We start from the raw sequence: 22,508 nt of genomic DNA, 5'->3' as shown, positions 1-22,508 counted from the left end.
GAAGTTCACTTGAGCAAACCTCCTTCCTGGAAAGAAGGATTTGAGTGACACACGAGGTTCTATGACAAGTTGCTCGTTTTCCTTAAAAATCAGAGCAAAATTTTCAAAAATTGATTCTCATGAGTTATTATTCATGCAGCCTCAAATTAGAGCGTTAGAGTGCTTAATTTTTTGTTTGTTTGTTTTGTTTTCTTGCGGTACGCGGGCCTCTCACTGTTGTGGCCTCTCCCGTTGCGGAGCACAGGCTCCGGATGCGCAGGCTCAGCGGCCATGGCTCACAGGCCCAGCCGCTCCGCGGCATGTGGGATCTTCCCGGACCGGGGCACGAACCCGTGTCCCCTGCATCGGCAGGCGGACTCTCAACCACTGTGCCACCAGGGAAGCCCTAGAGTGCTTAATTTTAAAAAAGATTTTTATTGGAGTATAGTTGATTTACAATGTTGTGTTAATTTCTGCTGTACAGCAAAGTGAATCAGTTATACATATATGCATTCTTTTTTAGATCCCGTATAGGTCATTACAGAGTATTGAGTAGAGTTCCCTGTGCTACATAGTAGGTCCTTATTAGTTATCTGTTATATATATAGTAGTGTATATATGTCAATCCCAATCTCCCAGTTTATCAAAGTGGTTCATTTTAGAAAGGAGCTTGCATTCCCAGGGAGCCCAGTGTGAGCTGGTGCTTTTCTGTGTCTCTGTCCTGCTTAGCAGCAGTGCCCTCTGCTGTCCATTTGGATACAAGTGTAAAAAATGCTCCCAGGCATATTGGCAAGGCAATGCTGACCCTAATGCATCCCTCAAAGGTATTATTTGCCACTAATATTTTATTGTTGTAGCTGTCCAGAATATTCTGAGGGAGGTTATATCTCCCTTCATGGGGACAAGTAAAAAGGTATAAGCTCAGTGTTTTATAATAGTCCCATTTAAAAATTTAATTAATAGCTGTAGATATCTTTAAAAATCAAAGTTGGCATCTACTATAGAGTAAAATATAGATTACAAATTACCAAGTTTTTTTTTTTTAAAAAAAGAATACTGCTAAAAACCTTTCTAGAGGTCACAAAATGAAGAATTGAACTGTTGGTTTGTTTATATAATCAACAATATATAGGGATATGCCCCTGAAAATGTAAAGAAAGTTATAAATTAAGATGAAAGCTTCAAAAATGCAGATGACTCTCAAATCTCCCAGTTAGTAGTAGAAAAGGGAAATGTTTGTTTGGCCTCAAGACCCCACACCTGCCTTGTGGGTAGTTTTATGTCACACTAGAAGTGTCATCTCTCACCCTAGAAGTTTTCATTGTTAGTGAAAAACTACTCAAGGGGACATTTTGCTTCCTAAAATAGTCTTAAAGATTTTTTACCACCAAGAGAACTTAACATAAATCAAATGGAATTCTGGTATAAAGTTCAACATAGAACTGTAAAAGAATACTATAGAACAGACCAAATCATTACTTATTGATAACAAAGACTACCTAGAAAACACAGGGCCAGATTCGAGGTTCTACCTTGAACACACCTGAGTTCTTTGCTATAGCTGGGCCTGTCTCCAGGTGTTTTGGTAGAGCCTGGACGTGTTTGCTGTCATCTTGTCTTGAGGATATTCCACACACTTTAAAGAATGTTTCTTTAATATCAGGATCCAGACAACATCTCATCCTGTTTTCCCTATTTCTATTAAAATGTATTATCTGTGAACACAAAAATTATAAGCAATGACAGCTAAAAAATATCGAGGTTTACAACGATTTTACAAAGAGATTTTACTTTTAGAGATAGATACCATAGAGGATGATTTTATTCTCCCAAAGTGTCTCCTGGGGGTCTTATTGTCCCAAAGAGTAGATTGTGACTGACAGTGTCTTCAGGAGAAAATGATCTGAGCTGTTATTTATGTAACTATATTTATATAGTTTATATGTGTATATATATATGTATTTGTAGTTTATATGTATATATAGTTTATATATACATATAATGAAGGATTAGTTGTAACCTGGATCTTTTCCTTGTTCAGACCTGATGACATTGACTCTTTGTTATGTCTTTGCTGCTGATTTCCTCCCTTTCCACTTACACCCACTGGAAAAACCCTAGGTATCATCAAGAGGGTTGCCGAAAACAAAACAATAAAATTATGTTCCACAATTATGTGGAGTTTTTGTCAATACTTCTCCAGAAAGGCAGAGGGAAAAAACACAGAAAAGAGAAACTAAAATGATCAAAGGAAGAGACTGATGACATGAAAAAGTAGGGCTCTCCAGACTAGACAGATACCAGCCAAGAGAAAAGATGATTAGAATGTACAAAATAATGAAAGGTTTAGAAAAGGTAAGGAGAATTTTTAAAAACCATCTCTCAACAGTAGAGCCATATTCTGTTGGAAAATTGTATTTTAATTAAAACTTTCTTAATGCACGTGTCAATTTAGAAGTTATATTTATCTTTTGAAACTTGAAAAAGATAAGGAAGGACTCTTACATAATTTAAATACTACTTTTTATTTAAGGGTAACAAATTCTTAGTTGGTGCTTACTGCAGGCCAAGCACTGTTCTAACTGCTAAAAATGAGAGGATAAATTAGAGCCCATCCATGTCCTTAAGGAATTTAGCATCAGTAGGAGCAAGTTTAATGTGAACAAGTAAACACTGGAATGTAGTCATCACAGTGTTTGAGATATTCTTGGGCATGATGGTCTTAAAGAAAAGACGAGTGACCAAGGTGTCTTTGATGTCTCAGGGATTGCAGCATTGAGGGGGCTGAAAACATTTCAGGTATATTAAGTAAATAGAGTCAGTTCGGAATGGCTGGTACATAGGGGCTATCATAGGCAAGATGGACACATCCTTGCTCTCATGAAATTTATGTTTTGTGGAGGAGCCATAGAGTAAACACTTAAAGGGGAAATTCGGATAGTGATAAAGGCTGTGGGTTTAAACAGAAAAAGGCAAGGTATTCCATCCTCTAGATGGAGAGGGGAGAGTGCATTGCTCCATAGCATGGCCAGCCTCTCTGACAAGATGACATTTGAACTGTGATTTGGACAAACAGGAGGAGCAAAGCTTGAAAAGCTCTGGAGCAAGAACTGTTAAGGCAGAGGGAACAGCAAGTATAAATCCAGAGATGGGGACTAGCTTGCTGAGTTTAAGAAACAGAGAAAAGGGCCGGGATTGGTAGGAAGAGTGAGTGAGGGTAGACTTGGGGTTGGGAGTGGGGTGATGAATGGACAAACCAGGTAACACGTAAATGCTTTGGGAAATAAGGATTTTAAGAAGGAAGATAACATGATATTAACATTTGGCAGTTTTGAAGAGAATGGATTATAGGGGCAAGAGTAGAAGTAGGAGGCCACTTAGGCTGCTTTAGGGATCCAGGCAAAGAATGAGAATGGCTTGTCCAGGGTGGGACCAGCAAAGATAGAGGGAAGTGGGCATAGTTATTTGTAATATATTCTAGAGTGAGGAAAGGTCATAGTGACTATTTGGTGTACTGTTTTGTTTTTAAAGCATTTCAAACTTTTTATTGTTTATTTCATTTCAGTATAAGTTGAGCAAGATAGAGATGAAATCATAACTTTCAACTTTCTGAGTCAGGTTGACTTCTCAAAAAACCTGAAAACCATGCCCAACTAAATTAACTAGAATTTTAAGAGCTAGAATGAACCTTAGAGGAATCTTTTTACATGTCCCTTCCCCTCTATTTTAAGGATGAGGCATTTGAGGTCCAGAATGGTTAAGCTATTTGTCCAAGGTCAGACCCGGAATATCTGGTTAAGCGATTTGTCCAAGTGATTAATTAAGCTTGGACAAACCCGGACAGACCTGGAATATCTGGCTCCAAATTAATGTCATTTCCATACAGTTTTGCTTGAATCTCCTTGAATTTGGTTGTTGCTTTTGAATTAAGAGTACCCTACTGCCACCACGCATGGCTGCTTTGCCTGAAGTAGAGAGCCTGGCTGCCCAGAGGACTCATTCCTTCTTCGAGGGCTTCCTACTTTGAGTAGTAGGTTGTTATCTTGGACATCACCACATGAGGGTGCCGTGGGACCACAGCTGCCTCTGCTTCCTGTGCAACTCCCGGCCGCAGGAAGTCTCCTAGGTCCCATGGGGTAGCCCAGCCAAAGGGAGAGGAGAGAATGGCCAGGATGTGTCCTGGAATGGGGAATGGGAAAAGTTCTTTCCCAGAAAGAGAAGAGAATTGTACATGCGATCCCAGTGGAAATAAAGGTTTTATGGCATTGGTTTAAAAAAAAAAAAAAGAGTACCCTACTGAACTTTGAATCGATAAACATGATACATGGGTTCTAAAGATGTTAAGATCTTTTCCACAGAAATAATGATGAGTACTAAGACTTCCTTCTCTCCATCCTTGCCGTCCTCCCTCCCACTCTCCTTTCCTCCTTTCTTCCTCGCCTTCTCCCCTCCCTCTTTTCCCTCTCCTCCCTCTTCCCCTCTTCCTTTTCCCCCTCAGATATTGCAATTGCTGCTCCATATGGGGGTGAAGATAAAAAAGGAATTGTTTATATTTTCAATGGAAGACCCACAGGCTTGAATGCGATACCATCTCAGATCCTTGAAGGGAAGTGGGCTGCTCGGAGCATGCCACCAAGCTTCGGCTATTCAATGAAAGGAGCCACGGATATAGACAAGAATGGATATCCAGGTGCTTTCCTAGAAATACAAAGAGCATCTTAGATTTTTCGGTCCTAATAGCAAGTAGTATTAGTTACTGCTCTCTTGATTTCTGTTATAAATCATTTAAATTCAGTATTTCAACTACTGTTCAAGCCCTTGCTGTTGCTCAAGGCACTGTTCTCGTTACTGAGGGCATACAAAGCACAGACAGCTGTTTCCTGGGAGCTTCCAATATAAAGCACGTACTTCTTTTATTGTCTTGAAGTCTGTAATGAAATGTCAGAATGTGGAAGCTATAAACAAAAGCTTAGTCTAAGTTTTCAAATGTCAGCCATCTCTTTTTGTTTTTAATGGTCTAGCAGTTTTATGGACTTGACTAATCATCGTGATTTTTATGAAATATATTATCTCAGTAAATTCTCACAATAAGGCTGGTGAGGAATATGAGGTAGCTCAGCTCATTATTATGTCATTTTCTGGATGAGAAAAAGGACTGAGAAAGGTAATTTGCCCAAGCTTGCCCACTGGTTTGTGCCGGTACAAGAAGTGAGGCCTTTTTCTGGCTCTTATATACTTTGGAATATTTTAATGGATCTAGGATCATAACGGATATACTCTTTAAGTGAAATATAATGTGGAAAATTTAATTACTTTGCTGTTCAAACAGTTAATGAGCTCAATATATAATATGTTGAAGTGCTTTTAGAAACAGGACATGAAGTTGATTCTCATCTATGTTACTGTTATTTCAAGAATTTTTTGTTATAAATGTAATATATTTATTATAGAACTTTTAGAGAATATAGCAAAGCATATCATTCAATATGCTTTCTTTTTTCCAGTGCATTCACACAATTTTTTTAACAAAATACAATTATGCACTGTTATTAGCATATTTTATTCACTTAAAGTATTAGATATTTCCCCATGTTATTATTCTTCTGAAGCATGAATTTATGTTTTCCATTCTATCAAATATTTGTATCATATCTTATTTAACTTTATTTTGGGGCATTTGTATCCTTATATATAATTCCGGTGCATTCCTCTGATTATTTCCTTAGGACAAAATTCTAGAATTGCTATGTCAGAGATTAGGCACTTTTTTTTTTAAGGCTGTTGATACACCTTGTCAAATTACAATCCTAATCCCTCTAAAGAAGGTTTTGCAACTTTTTAAAGCACTTACCAGCAGTAAGTGAGTTATTTTCCCACATTTCTGCCCACACTGGTGGTCATCTTTTATTTCTTTTTAAAATAACTTTATATGATAGGTGGAAAATGTTATTTTGTTTTAATCTACAGTTTTGGATTATTAGTGAGGGTAATAAGCATTTTTGTTTGCTTGCATATATATATTTACTTTTGTGAATTTCCTTTCTACATCTTTTTTTCTCCATTTCTATTGGAATGTTGTTTTTCTTTTCTTTCACTCATTTTTTTTAAACTTGTGGCTGTTCCTTAAATATCGAGGGTTTTAACTCCTTAACTCTTACATATATTTCTCAGTTTTGTCATGTTTTCTTGGGGGGCATAAAGAAATTCTTAATTTTTATGTAATCCATTGTACCTGTCTTTATGGTTTCTCATGTACTTTTCTGCTTAGAAAGGGCTTCGTCAAATTTAGCTTGGGTATACTGAGAGAGAGTTCTGATTTCATTTTTTCCTAATTGTGAACCAGTGGTACCAGCTACATATAAAAACTAATGCATTCTATTCTTTTTGATTTGGATGCTATCTGCTGTCATTCTAAGCATTCTAAGTACAGTTGACCCTTGAACAACGTGAGTGTTAGGGGTGCCAACCTTCTGCACAGTCAAAAATCCACATATAACTAACTGTACACTCGGCCCTCTGTATCCACAGTTCCACCTCTGCGGATTCAGCCAACCTTAGGTTGTGTAGTGCTATAGTATGTGGAACAAAAAGTGGACTTTTTTCAGTGGAAAAAAAGTCCACTTATAAGTAGACCTGCACAGTTCTAGACCCGCGCAGTTCAGATCTATGTTGTTCAAGGATCAAGTGTATATGTATTGTGCTTTTTTGGTTTTGTTTTGTTTTTGAAACAAAATAAGTAAATGAAAAAGAGAAATTTTACAATGAAATTGTAAAATCCACAGGCATCTATAAAGCTTTTTCCTTTGGGGATGTGTGTGTGTTTGCGTGGTATACACTTCCTTATTGTTGCTGAATTTTACTACGTATCCATTAAAAAGATTCTTGTCTACCTGGATGGATGAAAAAATTAGTTTTATGATGAGTGTTTGCCATTGATGATAGCATATTTTAAGTTTTCATATACATTTTAGCCTTTTAGATGTTGTCTTACAACCACTTAATGAAGAATAGTTTTGAGACTATGTCTGTATCTTTATTATATGCATTGAGAGCTTTATGGAATGATATGTGAATTAAAAAAAATCATTATTAACATATTTTTCTGCTCTCTTTTAAGACTTAATTGTAGGAGCTTTTGGTGTAGATAGAGCTGTGTTATACAGGTAAGCATTTCCATTATCTGGTAATATAGGAATATTATGAATTATATGAAAGTTTTATAGTTAAGCACCAGTGTTTGAATTTCAGTTTAATTTTCTTGAAGTAATGATAAAATTTATTCTTTCTATTTAAGATTTGCTTCAGGCAAGTAGTAATGATACAAGGAGATCCCAAAGTAGAGAAAGCTATAGATTTTTTTTTTTTTTTTTGGTGGTACACGGGCCTCTCACTGTTGTGGCCTCTCCCGTTGCGGAGCACAGGCTCCAGACGCGCAGGCTCAGCAGCCATGGCTCACGGGCCTAGCTGCTCCATGGCATGTGGGATCTTCCCGTACCGGGGCACGAACCCGTGTCCCCTGCATCGGCAGACGGACTCTCAACCACTTGTGCCACCAGGGAAGCCCTAGATTTTTTTATTTAGGAAAGCATTCAGAATTTTCCCTTTTTGTTCTTTAAATTATGTTCAAAGGTGTTCTCCTGTGTTTTAGATTATATGAGTTTAAAATTAGAGGAGTTTACATTTTCCTCTAAGAGACAAGAACTTAACTTGGTGTTTGTGCCATAGCATTCTGTGACCACAAGGGCAGTATGTAATGATTCCCCAAATGAATATTTTTATTAGAGCAATATGTATAAATCCACATATCTCCATTTCCCAGCTTCATACATATTCCCAGTATTTCTCTGAATTTCATCAATTCCTCGTGCCTTACAATATCAACTAGCCTCCCAAGTAGATTAAGATGTTTACTCCTCTATGGACTGTGCTTATACATGGCAGGAAAACTAACACTGGTACTGTGTAGTGGAGGTTGTGATGGGTCAACTTGATTGTGCTTCTCGGGGCAGCTTGTGTCTGTACAGATTCCAGGATTTATCATGATTGAGACAGATACACTGCCTTGAGGCTGCTGTATTTTTGTACAGAGCGTAAACCTGTGCATCTGAACTTTGGAAACTGTATTTTAATTTATTGTTTCAGTTTTTTAAATTGCTATTAACAAAGTAATACATACATGTGGTAAAAATTCAAGCAATGTAAAAAGGGCATACAATAAGAGAAATATACTTCCTCTCACACCAGTTACTAGTTTTATTAGTATATCCTATCAGAAGTATTCTGAGCATTAAAAAATTATGTGTGTGTGTGTGTGTGTGTATGCATCCTTTGTACATGGTGTTTTTTTCCTCTCATTATGTCTTGGCTATTATCATCCCATATTAGCACAGATGGCTTTACAGCACTCATTTCCCCCACTGTATTGCACTGCATTAGGTAGATATCCCACAACTTGTTTAACCATCTTGCTTTAATGGGCTGCATTCAGATAGGTTGTGACTAGTGGTCCTGCTTTGCCTGGAACTGAGGGGGATTTACCAGGTCATGGGACTTTCACTGATAAAGACAGTCCTAGGCAAACTGGAATATTTCGTCATGCTAAGTTTAGGCTGTTTCCATTCTTTTTGCTATTATAAACACTGCTTTAGTGAACATCACACTGTATATGCAATGAATGTGAACCTGAAATGCTTAGATCAATCTAACATTTTAAATAACTTTTTTTTTCTTTTCTTTTCTTTTAAACCAGGGCCAGACCAGTTATCACTGTAAACGCTGGCCTTGAAGTGTATCCTAGCATTTTAAATCAAGACAATAAAACCTGCCCACTGCCTGGGACAGATCTCAAAGTTTCCTGGTAAGGATGTTTGTTTAGTAATAGTTATTATTGTGATTATTGGTTCAGTCATTATAAAAACAATTGAAAATGGAGGGGGAGGCTGAAATATTGCTAAAGCAGTTTCTATGGGTACACTCTATTTTCTTGTCATAGATTGAATTATAGAAATATTGTTCCAAAGAAGATATGTAGAAGGCTCTAGAAATATGCTATAAACTAGTAGAAAACTAATTTTAAAAAATTATGCATCTCAGTGAATATATTAAAAAATAAAGCCAATAAGATTTCAGAACTCATATTTAATGCTAAACAAGCCTGTGAACATTTTCATTTTAATTTTTAAAAACTAATGATCTTTTTCAGATTTAATATCTGTGACTAGCTGTACGAAAAAAATAGTTTGTTTTAATGTATTGGTCTTCTATTTGTTCTTTTACTAGTTTCTAAAGAAAAATATATTTTTGTAAGCTTCATGTCTGAATTCTTCTCTAGTCCAGTATTTCTTAAGTTTCCATTATTTGTATGTTACTTTTCTCTATGTTGTATGATTTTTTTGCTATGTTTTCATTCTGCCTGTATTTATAATTTTCTTAAGGCTTTTTTCTTTAAACTGACTCATGATTTACTTTAAAACATATTAAAATAAAATAGAGAAACCAGTGTCTTTCTCATACATGTCAAAATAAACATAAAATTAATAATGAAAAGTCTTGACCCATATATAAACTCACCATGGGGAATTCCCTGGTGGTCCAGTGGTTAGGACTCTGCACTTTCACTGCCACGGGCCCTGGTTCAATCCCTGCTCGGGGAACTAAGATCCCGCAAGCCGCATGGCACGGCCAAAGGAAAAAAAAAAAACCTCACCATGAGTACTCCACTTTGGGAAACACTGTTCACTTCATGTTCCTTGCTCACATAGAAAAATCAGAGAGAACTTACAGAAGAAGGGTAAAATGATTGGAAGCTGGGAAAATTTTCCTTCAGAAGAGCTAATGAAAAGATATTTAAAAAAAAAAAAGAAAAGATATTTTTTCTGATTTTGTTTTTGAATTATGTATTATTGTTATTAAAATCATTTTTCAAAATTTTGTTTATAATAAAATATATTAAATAAACATGTATATAATAAAATTTTTATTTCTTTCATTGGATTGCATTAAAAATTCAGTAATATTTAGTCTTCATTTTCATTGACTGGCAGTGAAGTTGTTCTCAAGATTTTGTAAGTTTTACTGACTTCCATCCCTTCGCTCACCCTTTGTGTCCTGGTGAAGTTGCTGCACATGGCTGATGATGTGCTTATGATTATGGCAACAAGGTGAAGGCTTCGAATACACTAACTAGACCAGTAGCTTTCATATGTTTTCGAATATGACGTGTAGGATGAAATACATTTTACATCATAATCCAGTAAACACATGCATGTAATTAGTTTCATGAAATCTCACCCTTGATACTTAACTCAATTTTACATATTCATTTTTTTAAGATGCTGGACACACCCATTAAACTGATGTCATAACCTAGTAATAAATTGTGAAAATACTGTTCTAGAGGAGCTTGCTAATTAAAGGGAGCTTTATGGGGCTTTTTCATAAGTGAGACATTTATTTTAAATCTGGACTGTCATTTCCCTCATTTAAATTTATCAACAGATTCTATAAGCTTGACAGGAGGTTAGGAAATTCTTTTCTTTCTCTCTTCTTTTTGTCTCATTCCTTTCCATGAAAGGAAACATGCCTAAATTACTGAAGGATGAATTAGATTGTTCTGTATAGCTTCATGTTTTAAAAATAACATTAAGACATAAAGATATAAGGCTTCACAATGTGAATTAAGTATTAGAAATATGAGATTTAAAAACAAAGAAATGTGAGATTTGGGTCATAATAAAAAAATGTCTAGCTAAGTAAATATTATCAGTGTAACAAAAGTATAACAACAACAACAAAAAATAAATATTATCAGTGTAACAAAAGTGTAACAACGACAAAAGTTTTAGAATCGTACAGACTAGAGTTTGTATTCTAATTCTGTTCAATATGTGTTCCATGAAAATGGGAAAATTAATAACATCCAAGCCTCAGTTTTCAATCTGTAATATAGGGATGATAGCTTATCTAATAGATTATTATGAAGAATGAGAGGGTATTAGGTATCCTAAACTGGCATAGTGTAAATATTTAATTTTTTAAGCAATATACTATAATTTCATCTACTTTGTGTATTTTGGGGGGAAAGGGGGAAACTGTTACATGGTAATATCAGATTATGTCACCTATAGTGAGTTTTTCAAATAATAAATAAGAGAATAAGAGAGGCATAGATAATCTCTTTTACTGTCTTTTTATAAAAATTAATTGTAGGCATTGTGACTTTTTGGTATTTTAAAGTTTGAATTGTAATTCCAATTCCAAGATAAATAAATAAACAAATAAGTAATGCTATATAAATGGGAAAAATGTCTAACCTGGATTATGGGATTTGTATTTATTTTTTATTTTTCTACAGTTTTAATGTCAGGTTCTGCTTAAAGGCAGATGGCAAAGGAGCACTTCCCACGAAACTTAGTAAGTGTTCTATGGAAAAATTATATTATTTTAATGATGCTGCATACATAGCACTTAAAAAATGTTTTAGGACATTTGAATAGCTATTCAAATAGTTGTTATTGCTTTTTCATTTGAATGTTTATGCTTAAAGACATTTAATATTGCAACATAATTATTTTGTTTGGCAACTCTTAAGCCAATTCAGAAATAATACATTTATTGACATTGTGAACAGTTAGTGGTAAATATGGCCTTCACAATGTTAAACAGTTATCATTATGAGACAAGTGAACTCTAGGAGAAATAAGTATCATTGTTTATAAGTCAGTGACCTACTGAAAAGTTTATACTTTGTCTTAGAGAAGCCCCAGTCATCTCCAGAGTAGAGGTGGTTTAGAAACAGAGAGAAGGAAAAAAAGTTAGACCACTAAATTTAGCCCACACAGCAAATTCTAACTTGACTCTTCCGGTCCAAAAAATGGTTTATGTGATTCTGAGAGCAAGGTAGGAGAGTTAAGTAACTGTTGTGGAGATTTGTCGGTATATGTGCTAAGGAATAACAGTAAAGCTCTGGATAGAGGACTGAGTCTCTTGGGGGTGTGTTTGCGCGTGAAAGTTCACATAGAGTAGCAAGAACAGGTCTCTCTGGAAGGTAACTTTTCAGTAAAGACCTGAAGGAAATGAAAGAGCTAAGCGATGTCTGGAGGAGTATTTTGCACAGGCAAAATGGCAATTTCAAGAGGCCAGAAGCAGGAGCTTGCTATTTCTCACAGGGTGGGTGGAACAGAACAAGAAGCAAAATGACCCTGGCTTTTCACTCAGATTTGACATGAAGATCAGCATTTAGAGAAACTTAGAAAGAGACTTGTGGTTTTAAAGATCTGCACTCTCATCTCCTTTGAAGAAACTATTTAAAGAAGAACTGATTTTAGAAGGCAGTAGTCTAGCAACTGTGCTTCAGACTGTTCACTGGCTGCACATTCATTTTAAGATGATTCTTGACCCAGTCAGCCATATTTGGTTATTTGCTTCACGAGGGACATATTTACCTGATAGTTTGATACAATAGCTTCATTAGAAGTAGGAGTTGCAAGTGATGCAAACTGCTCATTCATCATAATGGTGAATGTAATGGTATGGGGTATGGGTGCATATTAGTAAACATTTCTTAATCACAGTCAGCAAGAGTCCTGCTACCTGCATTAGTGATAAAAGTCTTAATTCATATATTTTATTTCTGAACTTCCTCCTCTCAGCTTAAATTAAAAGAAAAAATTTCCCCTCTATCTGATAGTTGTTTTATTACCGTCATTATCTATTGTCTCAATTTAATAGATGACATTAATTTGGGGATAGTTGGATCAGTTATTTAATTATTAAATATTTATTCAGAATTAATATGTTGTCATCTCATTGCAGTGTATAGACATTTTTAATGAGTTAGAAGCAGATTACTTCTTAAGGGATAAATATCTCTGTTTAAATGAAAACTTGAGATATTTAGGACAGATAGGTGTCCATAAAGATTATGTTGGTTATAAATCCTTTGGTTTGTATAGACTTCCAGGTGGAGCTTCTTTTGGATAAACTCAAGCAAAAAGGAGCAATTCGACGAGCACTATTTCTCCATAACAGGTCCCCGGGTCACTCCAAGAACATGACCATCTCAAGGGGGGGACAGATGCAATGTGAAGAACTAATAGCATATCTGCGGGTAAGAGATTATCCATTATCTCTTCTTTCTACTTATTATTTTTTCTTTTCATCTAAATGATTTTCACTTTCTGTAAATTTTTTTGGTAGTAAATCAAAAAGAAGACAGAAAAATGCATTTGAGGAAATTGGGCTTTTTAAAGAGTCAAACTTGAGTAATGGACTTCTACGCTTGTCAGACTGGATATTGCATGTGGCCTTTCCACAACAATGCTACTGAATAAATTATGACAAACATATTTCATAAATATTGCTGGACTCTCAAGACAGTAAAAGAAATCCACCCCCCCCCCGCCCCCCACCATAAGCAATCAATGAAAAAACTACATTGGCTAAACCTGACTTACGAGTTGTAAGCAAGTGTGTGAGCCAGGATGGCTAGGGAGGGAGGGATGGAGCCTGGGCGGAGGGTGAGCTGTACTTGCAGACACCAGCACAGGGGTTCAGGCTCGCCTGGGGCCTTCTGCAAACCAGGGGTCTGACCTGAGCCTCCTGCATTAGGTCCAGAGTCTTCCACAAGGCTAAAGTGTTCCCAAAACAAAGATGCGCCCTGACTTCTGCAAGAGTAAATACAAGGTCTCACTGGAGCAATCTAGTATGGGTCCCATAGGTTAAGTTCAATCAAATAGGAATTCATTTCTAAAAAAAGTACTAAACACACCAGGAAATAAGCCATTAGAAGACACAGCAAATAAATCTTAGTCCTGCAAAAGCTTGAGATGTTAGAATTATCAGTTACAAAATATAAGTGTGTATAAAATGTTTAATGAAATAAAGGATGAAATTTTTTTTAAAAGACAAAAACATCAGGACTTCTCTGGTGGTCCAGTGGTTAACATTTCATGCTTCCACTGCATGGAGCGCAGGTTCGATCCCTGGTTGGGGAACTAAGATCCTGCATGCCCCATGGTATGGCCCAAAAAAAAGACAAAAACATCAGTAAAGATTTAGAAGACTCAACATAATTAACAAGCTCGATTTAGTAGACCTATATACCTATATAGAACTTGACATCCAACAATTAGAGAATATAAAATTTCCCCATATATACATATAAAGGAAGTCTGAACAGATATGAAACAATTGGAATCATGGAAAATATGCTATTTGATTACAGTGCAATCTTTAGAAATCAATAGCAAAGATAAATTGGGAATTAGGAATTGTGATTTTTAAGTAACTTATGGATCAAAAAAGAGATCATAGTAGGAATTTACTTAGAAGTAAATTATAATGAAAATACTACATATCAAAATGTGTAGGATATCCCAGAAGCAGAATGTAAAGGTAAATGTATAGCTTTAAATGATATTTAATTTAAATGAAAGATTGAGAAAAAGATGAAGGAAAAACAAACCCCCAAAAGCCTCTACAAAAATAGGAATTGAAAAAGGATGTACCTATAGATAATGGAGGAATTAATAAAATATTATGAATAACCTTCTGCTAAGACATAGAAAAACTGAGAGAAAGCAGACATTCTTAGAAAAACACAACACAGCTGTCATTTGAAGAACCCGAACAATTCATTTAACCATATAAGCCATTAAAAAAAATTGAACTGGCAGTTAAAAATCTTTACACAAAGGAATCACAAGACCTAGATGGTTTTATAGGCAATGTCTAACAAACTGTCAAGAATGAGACATTCCAATGTTAAACTCTTAGAATAGAAAAATAAAATATATTTCCAGCTTATTCTGTGAAGGCAGTGTAACTGATACCCAGACTGACCGAGGCTAGTATAAGCAAGGAGAATTCACGACAGTGTTATACAAAGACATAGATGTAAAGTTACTAACCAGATATAAGCAAACTAAATCCTAGAAGTTTATAAAAAAAGATTAAAAAACAGACCAACTTGGATGTATCCTAGGTTGGGTTAACATTGAAAGTATAGAAATGTAACTTTACACATGAATAGACTGAAAACATGGCCATCTTACTTAAGTGCAGGGAAAGGTTTTTTATGAAATTAAATAACTATTCATGATGTGAGCAAACAAGACAAATACCTCGTTACAATTATGAAGAAATACCATTTTACACTCAAAGTCTGCCAGTACCTATTGCTTGGTCAAGATGTGAGTTAATCAGAATTCTTACACATTGCTCGTGGCAGTGTAAGTTGCCAATATGAAGAATTTGGAAAATAATATTGTATCTTACAGAGCTGACAAATCTCCTTGCCACTATGTAGAACAATACATTACAACATTTTTTTTTGTAATAGCAGAAACAAACCAAAAACCCAAAGCAGTCCAAGTAACCTTTGACAGAAGAATTGATAAATAAATTGTAAATAAATTATTATATGATAAGTATTACTCAACAGTAAAAATTAACCTCGCTACATGTAACAGCATGAATGAATCTTAAAAAGTGTTGAACAGAGAGCAAATGACAGAAGAATACGTATGGTCTCATTTTAAAATAAACAGGAAAAGCAACCTGAAGAACATATTGTTCAAGGATACACACACTAGAGTAAAACTGCTGAAAGCAAACAAGGGAATGGTTACCTCTGGAAGGAAGACAAAGGGATGAAAAGAGAAAAGAGCATGTGGGTAGCTTTAGCAATATAGGTTATGTCCTAGTTATTATTTATATTGGGTGTGTATTTGAGTGCTCATTTTATTAACATACCTCATATATTTTTGTGTGAATCAAGTATTACATTATAAAACAAAGTTGATTAAGTGTTCTCACTGGATAATGATAATCTTCTTTTTGGATATTCTATTCTTATGTAAGTGTAGTTTTTCAAAGAGTTTTTGTAGAATTTGATCAAGGGGTGAGTGAATACAGCTGGCTTTGTATTGTGTACTTATGGATTTCTCCAGATAGCTTGATGTCATAGGTTGATGTCATCATTAATTCAGAGCTTTTCCATTTTTAGGATGAATCTGAATTTAGAGACAAACTCACTCCAATTACTATTTTTATGGAGTATCGGTTGGATTATAGAACAGCTGCTGATGCGACAGGCTTGCAGCCTATTCTTAACCAATTCACTCCTGCCAATATTAGTCGACAGGTACTGTACTTTATTAATATATCATTAAGTTTATACTTTTGTCTCTTTAAAGTCTTATAGTTCATATTGTTAAGTAGCATAAGGGATTGCTTTTATAATGTTGGGTTTTAGTCAGAGAAGTCAGGAGAAGGAATCTGGATTTTCAGGTCAAAGACATTTAAAGCCACTCAGAACTTAGAGGTATGCAGAGGAAGACAGGGTCACATTTCATACACATAAAACAGTAAAATAATTCAAGGAAAACAACAAAATGCCAATTTACTTACATAGTATTTTATATTTTGCTAAACAAGTTTATTTATATTACCTTTGATTTATATTTTAATTGTAAAAAATAGTATATGTACACACATATATGCATATATAGTACATAAATCATTCTTTTCATAAAACCAAATATAGCAACATAAAATTTTATAAAGACTATATTAAAATATTTTTAGAAAATCCTATGTAAAACCCTTACATTCAAATGTTATTGTATTTACTATTTTTTCCTCTTTTATTACATATTCATATTTTTAGATTAATATTTCTGCTCTCATAGAATGCTTTACCCTAAATTTAGGTTGTTACTTCTTTGTCTAACTTGTTAAGAGCTCATAAACTATTTTTTTTTCGTAATTTGAGAAGACTGTATATACATGACAGCAGCATAAGGCAAATTAAAATTTTTTAAAGTCTTTTGTAATTTTTATATTTTAACAATTTATTTTATATTTCATTTTGCACATGAATAGTATACATGCTAGTTTCTACTACCCATTAATATAGAACTTTAAAACATAGTTCTGTGTTCATATTTCTTACAATTTTTATTTTTAGGGAATATACAATATTATGTTGATTAATAATTTAATAATGAACAGCTGAGCCTCTTAGAGTCTGTCATTCAATTTTACATTTTTTAGAAAAGTTAATCATTGCTTGTCCTTTTACATTATGTGTTTTGTTATAGGAGTTATGATTATTTTCTCTTTATAATTTTTTGGAAACTGTTTATTAGTGTTAACATTACTTTTGTTTAGTTTACTGAGATCACCAATCTCTTTAATACCAATACAGTTTAAAGCCAGCTAATCAAATTGGTTAACTTTTGAAACCACTTTGAGGGAATAATAACTTCAGTAATATTTGGTTTTCTTCCCTGTCCCCACCCCACTTTCTTCATTATTTGAATCTTTGTTTCCTTTGTGTTCTACATTTGTTTCAGCACCGACATTACCTACTCTTAGGCATCTTTTTTTCTGTATATTTACCTTTATTATGTACTCTCATTTCGATGTTAATTACCTATCCCATCATTCTTATTTACTTCTCTCTAAAATGGCCCTTTATTTCACTGGTCATATTACAAACTTTTTTACTGTACTCTCTCTACGAAGTACTGCTGTCTGTTAGAAATATAATGTTAGCCACATTTGTAATTTTAAATATACTGGTCAGTAACGTTAAAAAAAACATAGAAAACTGGTGACATTAATTTTAATAATATATCTGTATTAGTTTACTAGGACTGCCATAACAAAATACTACAGAATGGGTGGCTTAAATAATAGAAATTTATTTTCTCACAATTCTGGAGGCTTAAAGTCTGAGATGAAGGTGTCTGCAGGGTTGGTTTCCTCTGAGGCCTCTCCCATTGGCTTGTAGGTGGTCACCTTCTCCCTGTGTCTTCACATCATTTCCCCTCTGTGTCTATGTCCTGATCTCCTTATAAAGCGCCAGTCATATTGGATTAGGGCCCGCCCTAATGATGTCATTTTAACTTAATTACTTCTTTAAAATCATATTTCCAAATAGTCATATTTTCTGTGAAATTTTTTAAGTTCTGTTTTTTACGGTCTTCAAAATCCAGAGTGTATTATATACTTACAACACATCTCAATTCAAATGCTAAAGCTTCATCAGAAATATTTTTTCTGTATTTAGAACTCATATAATTTATAATTGAAAAAGTAGATTCACATAGCCAAGTTGTTCTAAACATACTAAAAGTTTTTCAGTAGCAGAATCAAGTATCAGTTTTAAATTTAAATTAATTAATATTAAATGAAATATAAAACTCAATTCCCCAGTAGCGTTAGATACATTTCAAGTGCTCAAAAGCCACATGTGGCTCACTAGTGGCTACTATATCAGACAGGGCAGCTTTTGAGTTTCCCTTTCTGTACCCTAATCCTTTGGAGTTAGAGATTTCATGCTTCCTGCAGAAAGAGAGTTTTGTTTTTCCTACCCTCCATTTATTCATTCAAATATGTATTAAGTTCTTAATCTGTACAAGATATTAAGTATGTAACCATAGAGATTTAGTTCTCTGTGAATGGAAGACATTGCTTTGTCTTTTCCATCTCTGAAACTATCTTTCCTGACAGCATATTTTAAGGCTACAGCTGCACCAATGCCAGTTTAATCCTCTCTCTTCAATGTAGAATGGTAGTTAGTCAAATATCCCTTTACCATAGTTTATTAATATTTCATAATAAAGGGTAAGCTGGGAGGAAATGAGAGAGTTGTATTGACTTATATACACAAAAGCTCAGTGATTTGTGTTCACCTAGAGGGGTGGGATAGGGAGGGTGGGAGGGAGACACAGAGGGAGGAGATATGGGGATATATGTTTATGTATAGCTGATTCACTTTATTATACAGCAGAAACTAACACACCATTGTAAAGCAATTATACTCCAATAAAGATGTTGAAAAAAATATTTCATAATACTTTTCATTCCAAACTTCAGATACTCATCATTCTAACTGGGACTTTTAATACACACCATATCACATATCATTAAATCCGTTCTTTGTTCATGAACTAAATTAGCAGTGATTGTATTTGGTATCACTTATGGAGTCACCTCAAGTTTCTTCTACTGGTCCTGGCCTTTCCCCCCATCTTCTTGAAGTGCATAGCAGCTGTTTACATCTAGGTCATTGAATTAGTTTACATGTACTGTTGGGTTTCATCCCAATTAAACTGACAGTTAAGATCTCTACCATACAATTCTATTCTGGGGAGCGGTGCCTCCCTTGTGACTTGGAAACATACAGTTTTTGTTTTGTTTTGTTTTGTTTTTTAAGAAAGCCTGTCACTGTTTTTTCCCTTTAAGATCCCTCTTGATCCCTCTAAGGTCACACAACTTGGCTAGCAGCAGCTGAGTAAAGTAGAACCCTCATTTCTTGAATATTACTTTCTCTTCTATACTTCATTCCAAAATCTTAACAGCTTAATTTGAGGTAGAACTAAAAGGTTCCAACTAGTTGTATTATACCCTATAAATCTTTTTCTTCCTTTTCATTCTTACTAGCTAAGACTGACCTATTTAAAAACAGGCAGCCATGATCCCTTTTGAATTCAGGTATTTATACCTGAATGTATAGAGTGTAGAGTGTGTAGAGTGTAGAGTGTAGAGTGTATATAAATGTATACATGTGTGCATAAATGTATATTCATATACATCCACACATATATTGGTATACACTGCATATGTGACCTGTGCTGGTATTTATTCATGTAGAGAAAAATAAAATTTTTTTCTAGGCTCATATTCTGCTTGACTGTGGTGAAGACAATGTCTGTAAACCCAAACTGGAAGTTTCTGTAGATAGGTAAGTTTTGCTCCAAATTATAGACTGTATAATAAGAAATTTAAATGAAAGAACACATTTTTCTATTAAAGTAATAGTAATGAGAATTAGTTATGTTGGAGGATAATGCATGGTTTTCAGTAAAGCTATAAATATTGAGCTTTAAAAAAATAGGTGCTATGTTTTCACTGGCTACTTAGGTTAGCAGATCTCTTCCTATTCAGCATGGAGTAGTGTCACAAAGTAACATTATATCCTCTTAAAGATACTCTTAACTAAAGGACTCATTACCATTTTATACGATGTACAAATTATAGCGAATATTGTGAGTATCATGACAAATGATTAATTCAGCCTTTAGAAAAAAAATCAGGGGATTAATAAGTACAAAGAGATATAAAATTACTTCTGTAATACATATGAGTGATAGTGATATGCTAAAGGCATCAGTGTTCTTTTACTGGGAGAAGCATTGGATTTGCACCCAGTGTGCTATTTCCAGTTTTCTGTTGAGCTGTAGAGTAGTCTTAAAAAATCTCGAGACACTGTTGAACATGTCAGTGCTTTGAATAGTCATGCTCTCGCCGTGCAGTCTTTTTTCATTGTCTAGATTTGTATTAACTCGTAGTGATCAAAAGAAGATCTATATTGGGGACGACAACCCTCTGACCTTGATTGTTAAGGCTCAGAATCAGGGGGAAGGTGCCTATGAAGCTGAGCTCATCGTTTCCATCCCACCGCAGGCCGATTTCATCGGGGTGGTCCGCAACAGTGAAGTAAGCAAGCTGCCCCTTTAAAAATTGAAATGCACTCATAGTTCACATTAACATTAATGAGCTGCTCCCCTATTTAGTGTAGTACAAGCTTAGCCTTTCTACCTAAGGCTAAATTGCTAGACAATAGAGTGCCTATCTTACATAATTCCTTTCAAGCCTAATAACTTTGCATAATGCATTGATAGGACATTTACAAAACTGCTAGCTAAGTGCCTGAAACAGGGTCAGATGGATAAAGTGTCTAAGCCTGGCCATCAAATAATTTTTCAGAGGTAATATGGTTATGTATCTATGTCCTCTAGGGATCGTTCAGAAACACTCTGACTTTATATGTGGTACTTGTACACAATTCTGCTTTCCCCTGTACCCCTCATTGCTCAAATAGATGCATTTGCTTTGTAAAGCCAGAAACCTAATCATCCAACTGCATGATATTGTCTAGGAACTTTAAAGTCTTATTATGGCTTCTGCATTTTTTTTGGTCATTAATTTATTTTCCTTTCAATCCTTTTTCTTTGTCTATCAAAGGCTTTAGCAAGACTTTCCTGTGCCTTTAAGACAGAAAACCAAACCCGCCAGGTGGTATGTGACCTTGGAAACCCAATGAAGGCTGGAACTCAAGTAAGGCATTTTAATTAAATGGATTGTTTTTTCTTTTATAGAGAATAGCATATTTTTCTGTGGGTTTGTCCATAGTAATTTTTTTATAAGCACTTCAAAATAGTGTGTAAACTGGCTTTGATTTAGAATGTAATGATTATCAGAGTTTAGTTTTGATTAAGATACTAAAGTAATGGGTTGTGTTATTACCTGTATTCAGTAAGCTGCTCTTCACCTTCAATTTGGTAAATGGATGAGAACATGGTTGAAACTAAGGACTGAGATTGTAACTTTGATATTTTAAACTAACACTTTAATGCATCCTCAAAGCTACTCTGACAAATACCAAGACTGTCATTCTTAAGTGAGTTAGAATGATCTCATTAACTTGAAACCTATATGGTCATCCCAGTAGGATCAAAGAGCACAGTGGTTGGATCAGGCTCCCCTTCAGGGGGTGGAGAAGGGAGCCCAGGAGCTTGAGAAGAAGCACTCAGTGAGTTGCTTCCCAAATCCTCTAAAAAGGAAACAAAAATATACCTTGTAGAATTCCTATTATCAATGAAAAAAAAAAAAAAACAGCAGTATATTTCATGTTGCCTTTTCAATAGAATTTAATTTAATAAGGACATAGATATTGGTAATTTGAAGATCTATGATATTATGGGGCTGAATATTCCATATCTACCCATATAAACAACTTCTCTCCTATTGGATGTTGTTTAAGGGTACAGACTTGCAAGTAAGTCTAAAGCTCTAATGTGCAGCATAGTGATTATAGACAACAGTAACGTCTTATAATCATCAAACTTGCAAGAGACTAGGTCTTAATAATTCCAACCAGAAAAAGGAAATGATAATTATGTAATGTGACAGAGGTGCAATTATTGCCACAGTGGCAATCATATAACAGTGTATATATGTATCAAATCAACCTTAAATTTACAGTGTTATATGTCAAATATATTTCAATAAAAATAAATATTTCATATTTCTTTAAATATATTTTCCATTAAAAGTCATTATTATTTCTAGATATAAGGTCTCTTAGGGAAAAGGGCTTGAACAAAGTACCCAGAGTTGCATTTTTTCACATGTATTTAACACAGTGTTTAACTACAATGTTTCATTAACAAGTGAGCATGCTTTTTATTTTCTTATATTCTCGTTCTCTCTATCTTTCTCACTCACTGCTCACTCAGTATAGATAATTCCAGGTTGATTCTTGTGGCTGGTTCCAAGCTTTGTAAAGTGGGAGGCAGTTTCACAAGGTCCCCTAGAAGGGCCATTTTTAGATGTCATTTATGTGACCCCCCCCAAGAAGGCTGCTTTCCCTTACCTTGTAGCTCAGTTTTTTCTTTAAAATAACAATTTTCCTCCTGCAGAAGCTAAGATGTTTGTTATTGATGGAGTTGTGGGTG

At 34.8% G+C, this 22,508-nt stretch overlaps 1 protein-coding gene across 2 annotated transcripts in view; it reads left to right on the top strand.

The window, feature by feature from the left end:
- The window catches only part of ITGAV (integrin subunit alpha V), an 86,875-nt gene that overhangs the window by 51,909 nt on the left and 12,458 nt on the right, over nt 1–22,508 (top strand). For both annotated transcript variants that reach the window (XM_067741269.1, XM_067741268.1), the window contains exons 13-21: nt 4,478–4,669; nt 7,097–7,142; nt 8,729–8,836; nt 11,333–11,391; nt 12,933–13,087; nt 15,986–16,123; nt 19,665–19,732; nt 20,340–20,487; nt 21,016–21,108. In XM_067741269.1, the coding sequence (XP_067597370.1) occupies nt 4,478–4,669; nt 7,097–7,142; nt 8,729–8,836; nt 11,333–11,391; nt 12,933–13,087; nt 15,986–16,123; nt 19,665–19,732; nt 20,340–20,487; nt 21,016–21,108 (1,007 nt within the window). The remainder of the gene's footprint in view (nt 1–4,477; nt 4,670–7,096; nt 7,143–8,728; nt 8,837–11,332; nt 11,392–12,932; nt 13,088–15,985; nt 16,124–19,664; nt 19,733–20,339; nt 20,488–21,015; nt 21,109–22,508) is intronic.

Source organism: Pseudorca crassidens, chromosome 6, assembly GCF_039906515.1.
Source record: "Pseudorca crassidens isolate mPseCra1 chromosome 6, mPseCra1.hap1, whole genome shotgun sequence".
Lineage (NCBI taxonomy): Eukaryota > Metazoa > Chordata > Mammalia > Artiodactyla > Delphinidae > Pseudorca > Pseudorca crassidens.
This window is presented reverse-complemented; position numbering and strand designations above follow the sequence as displayed.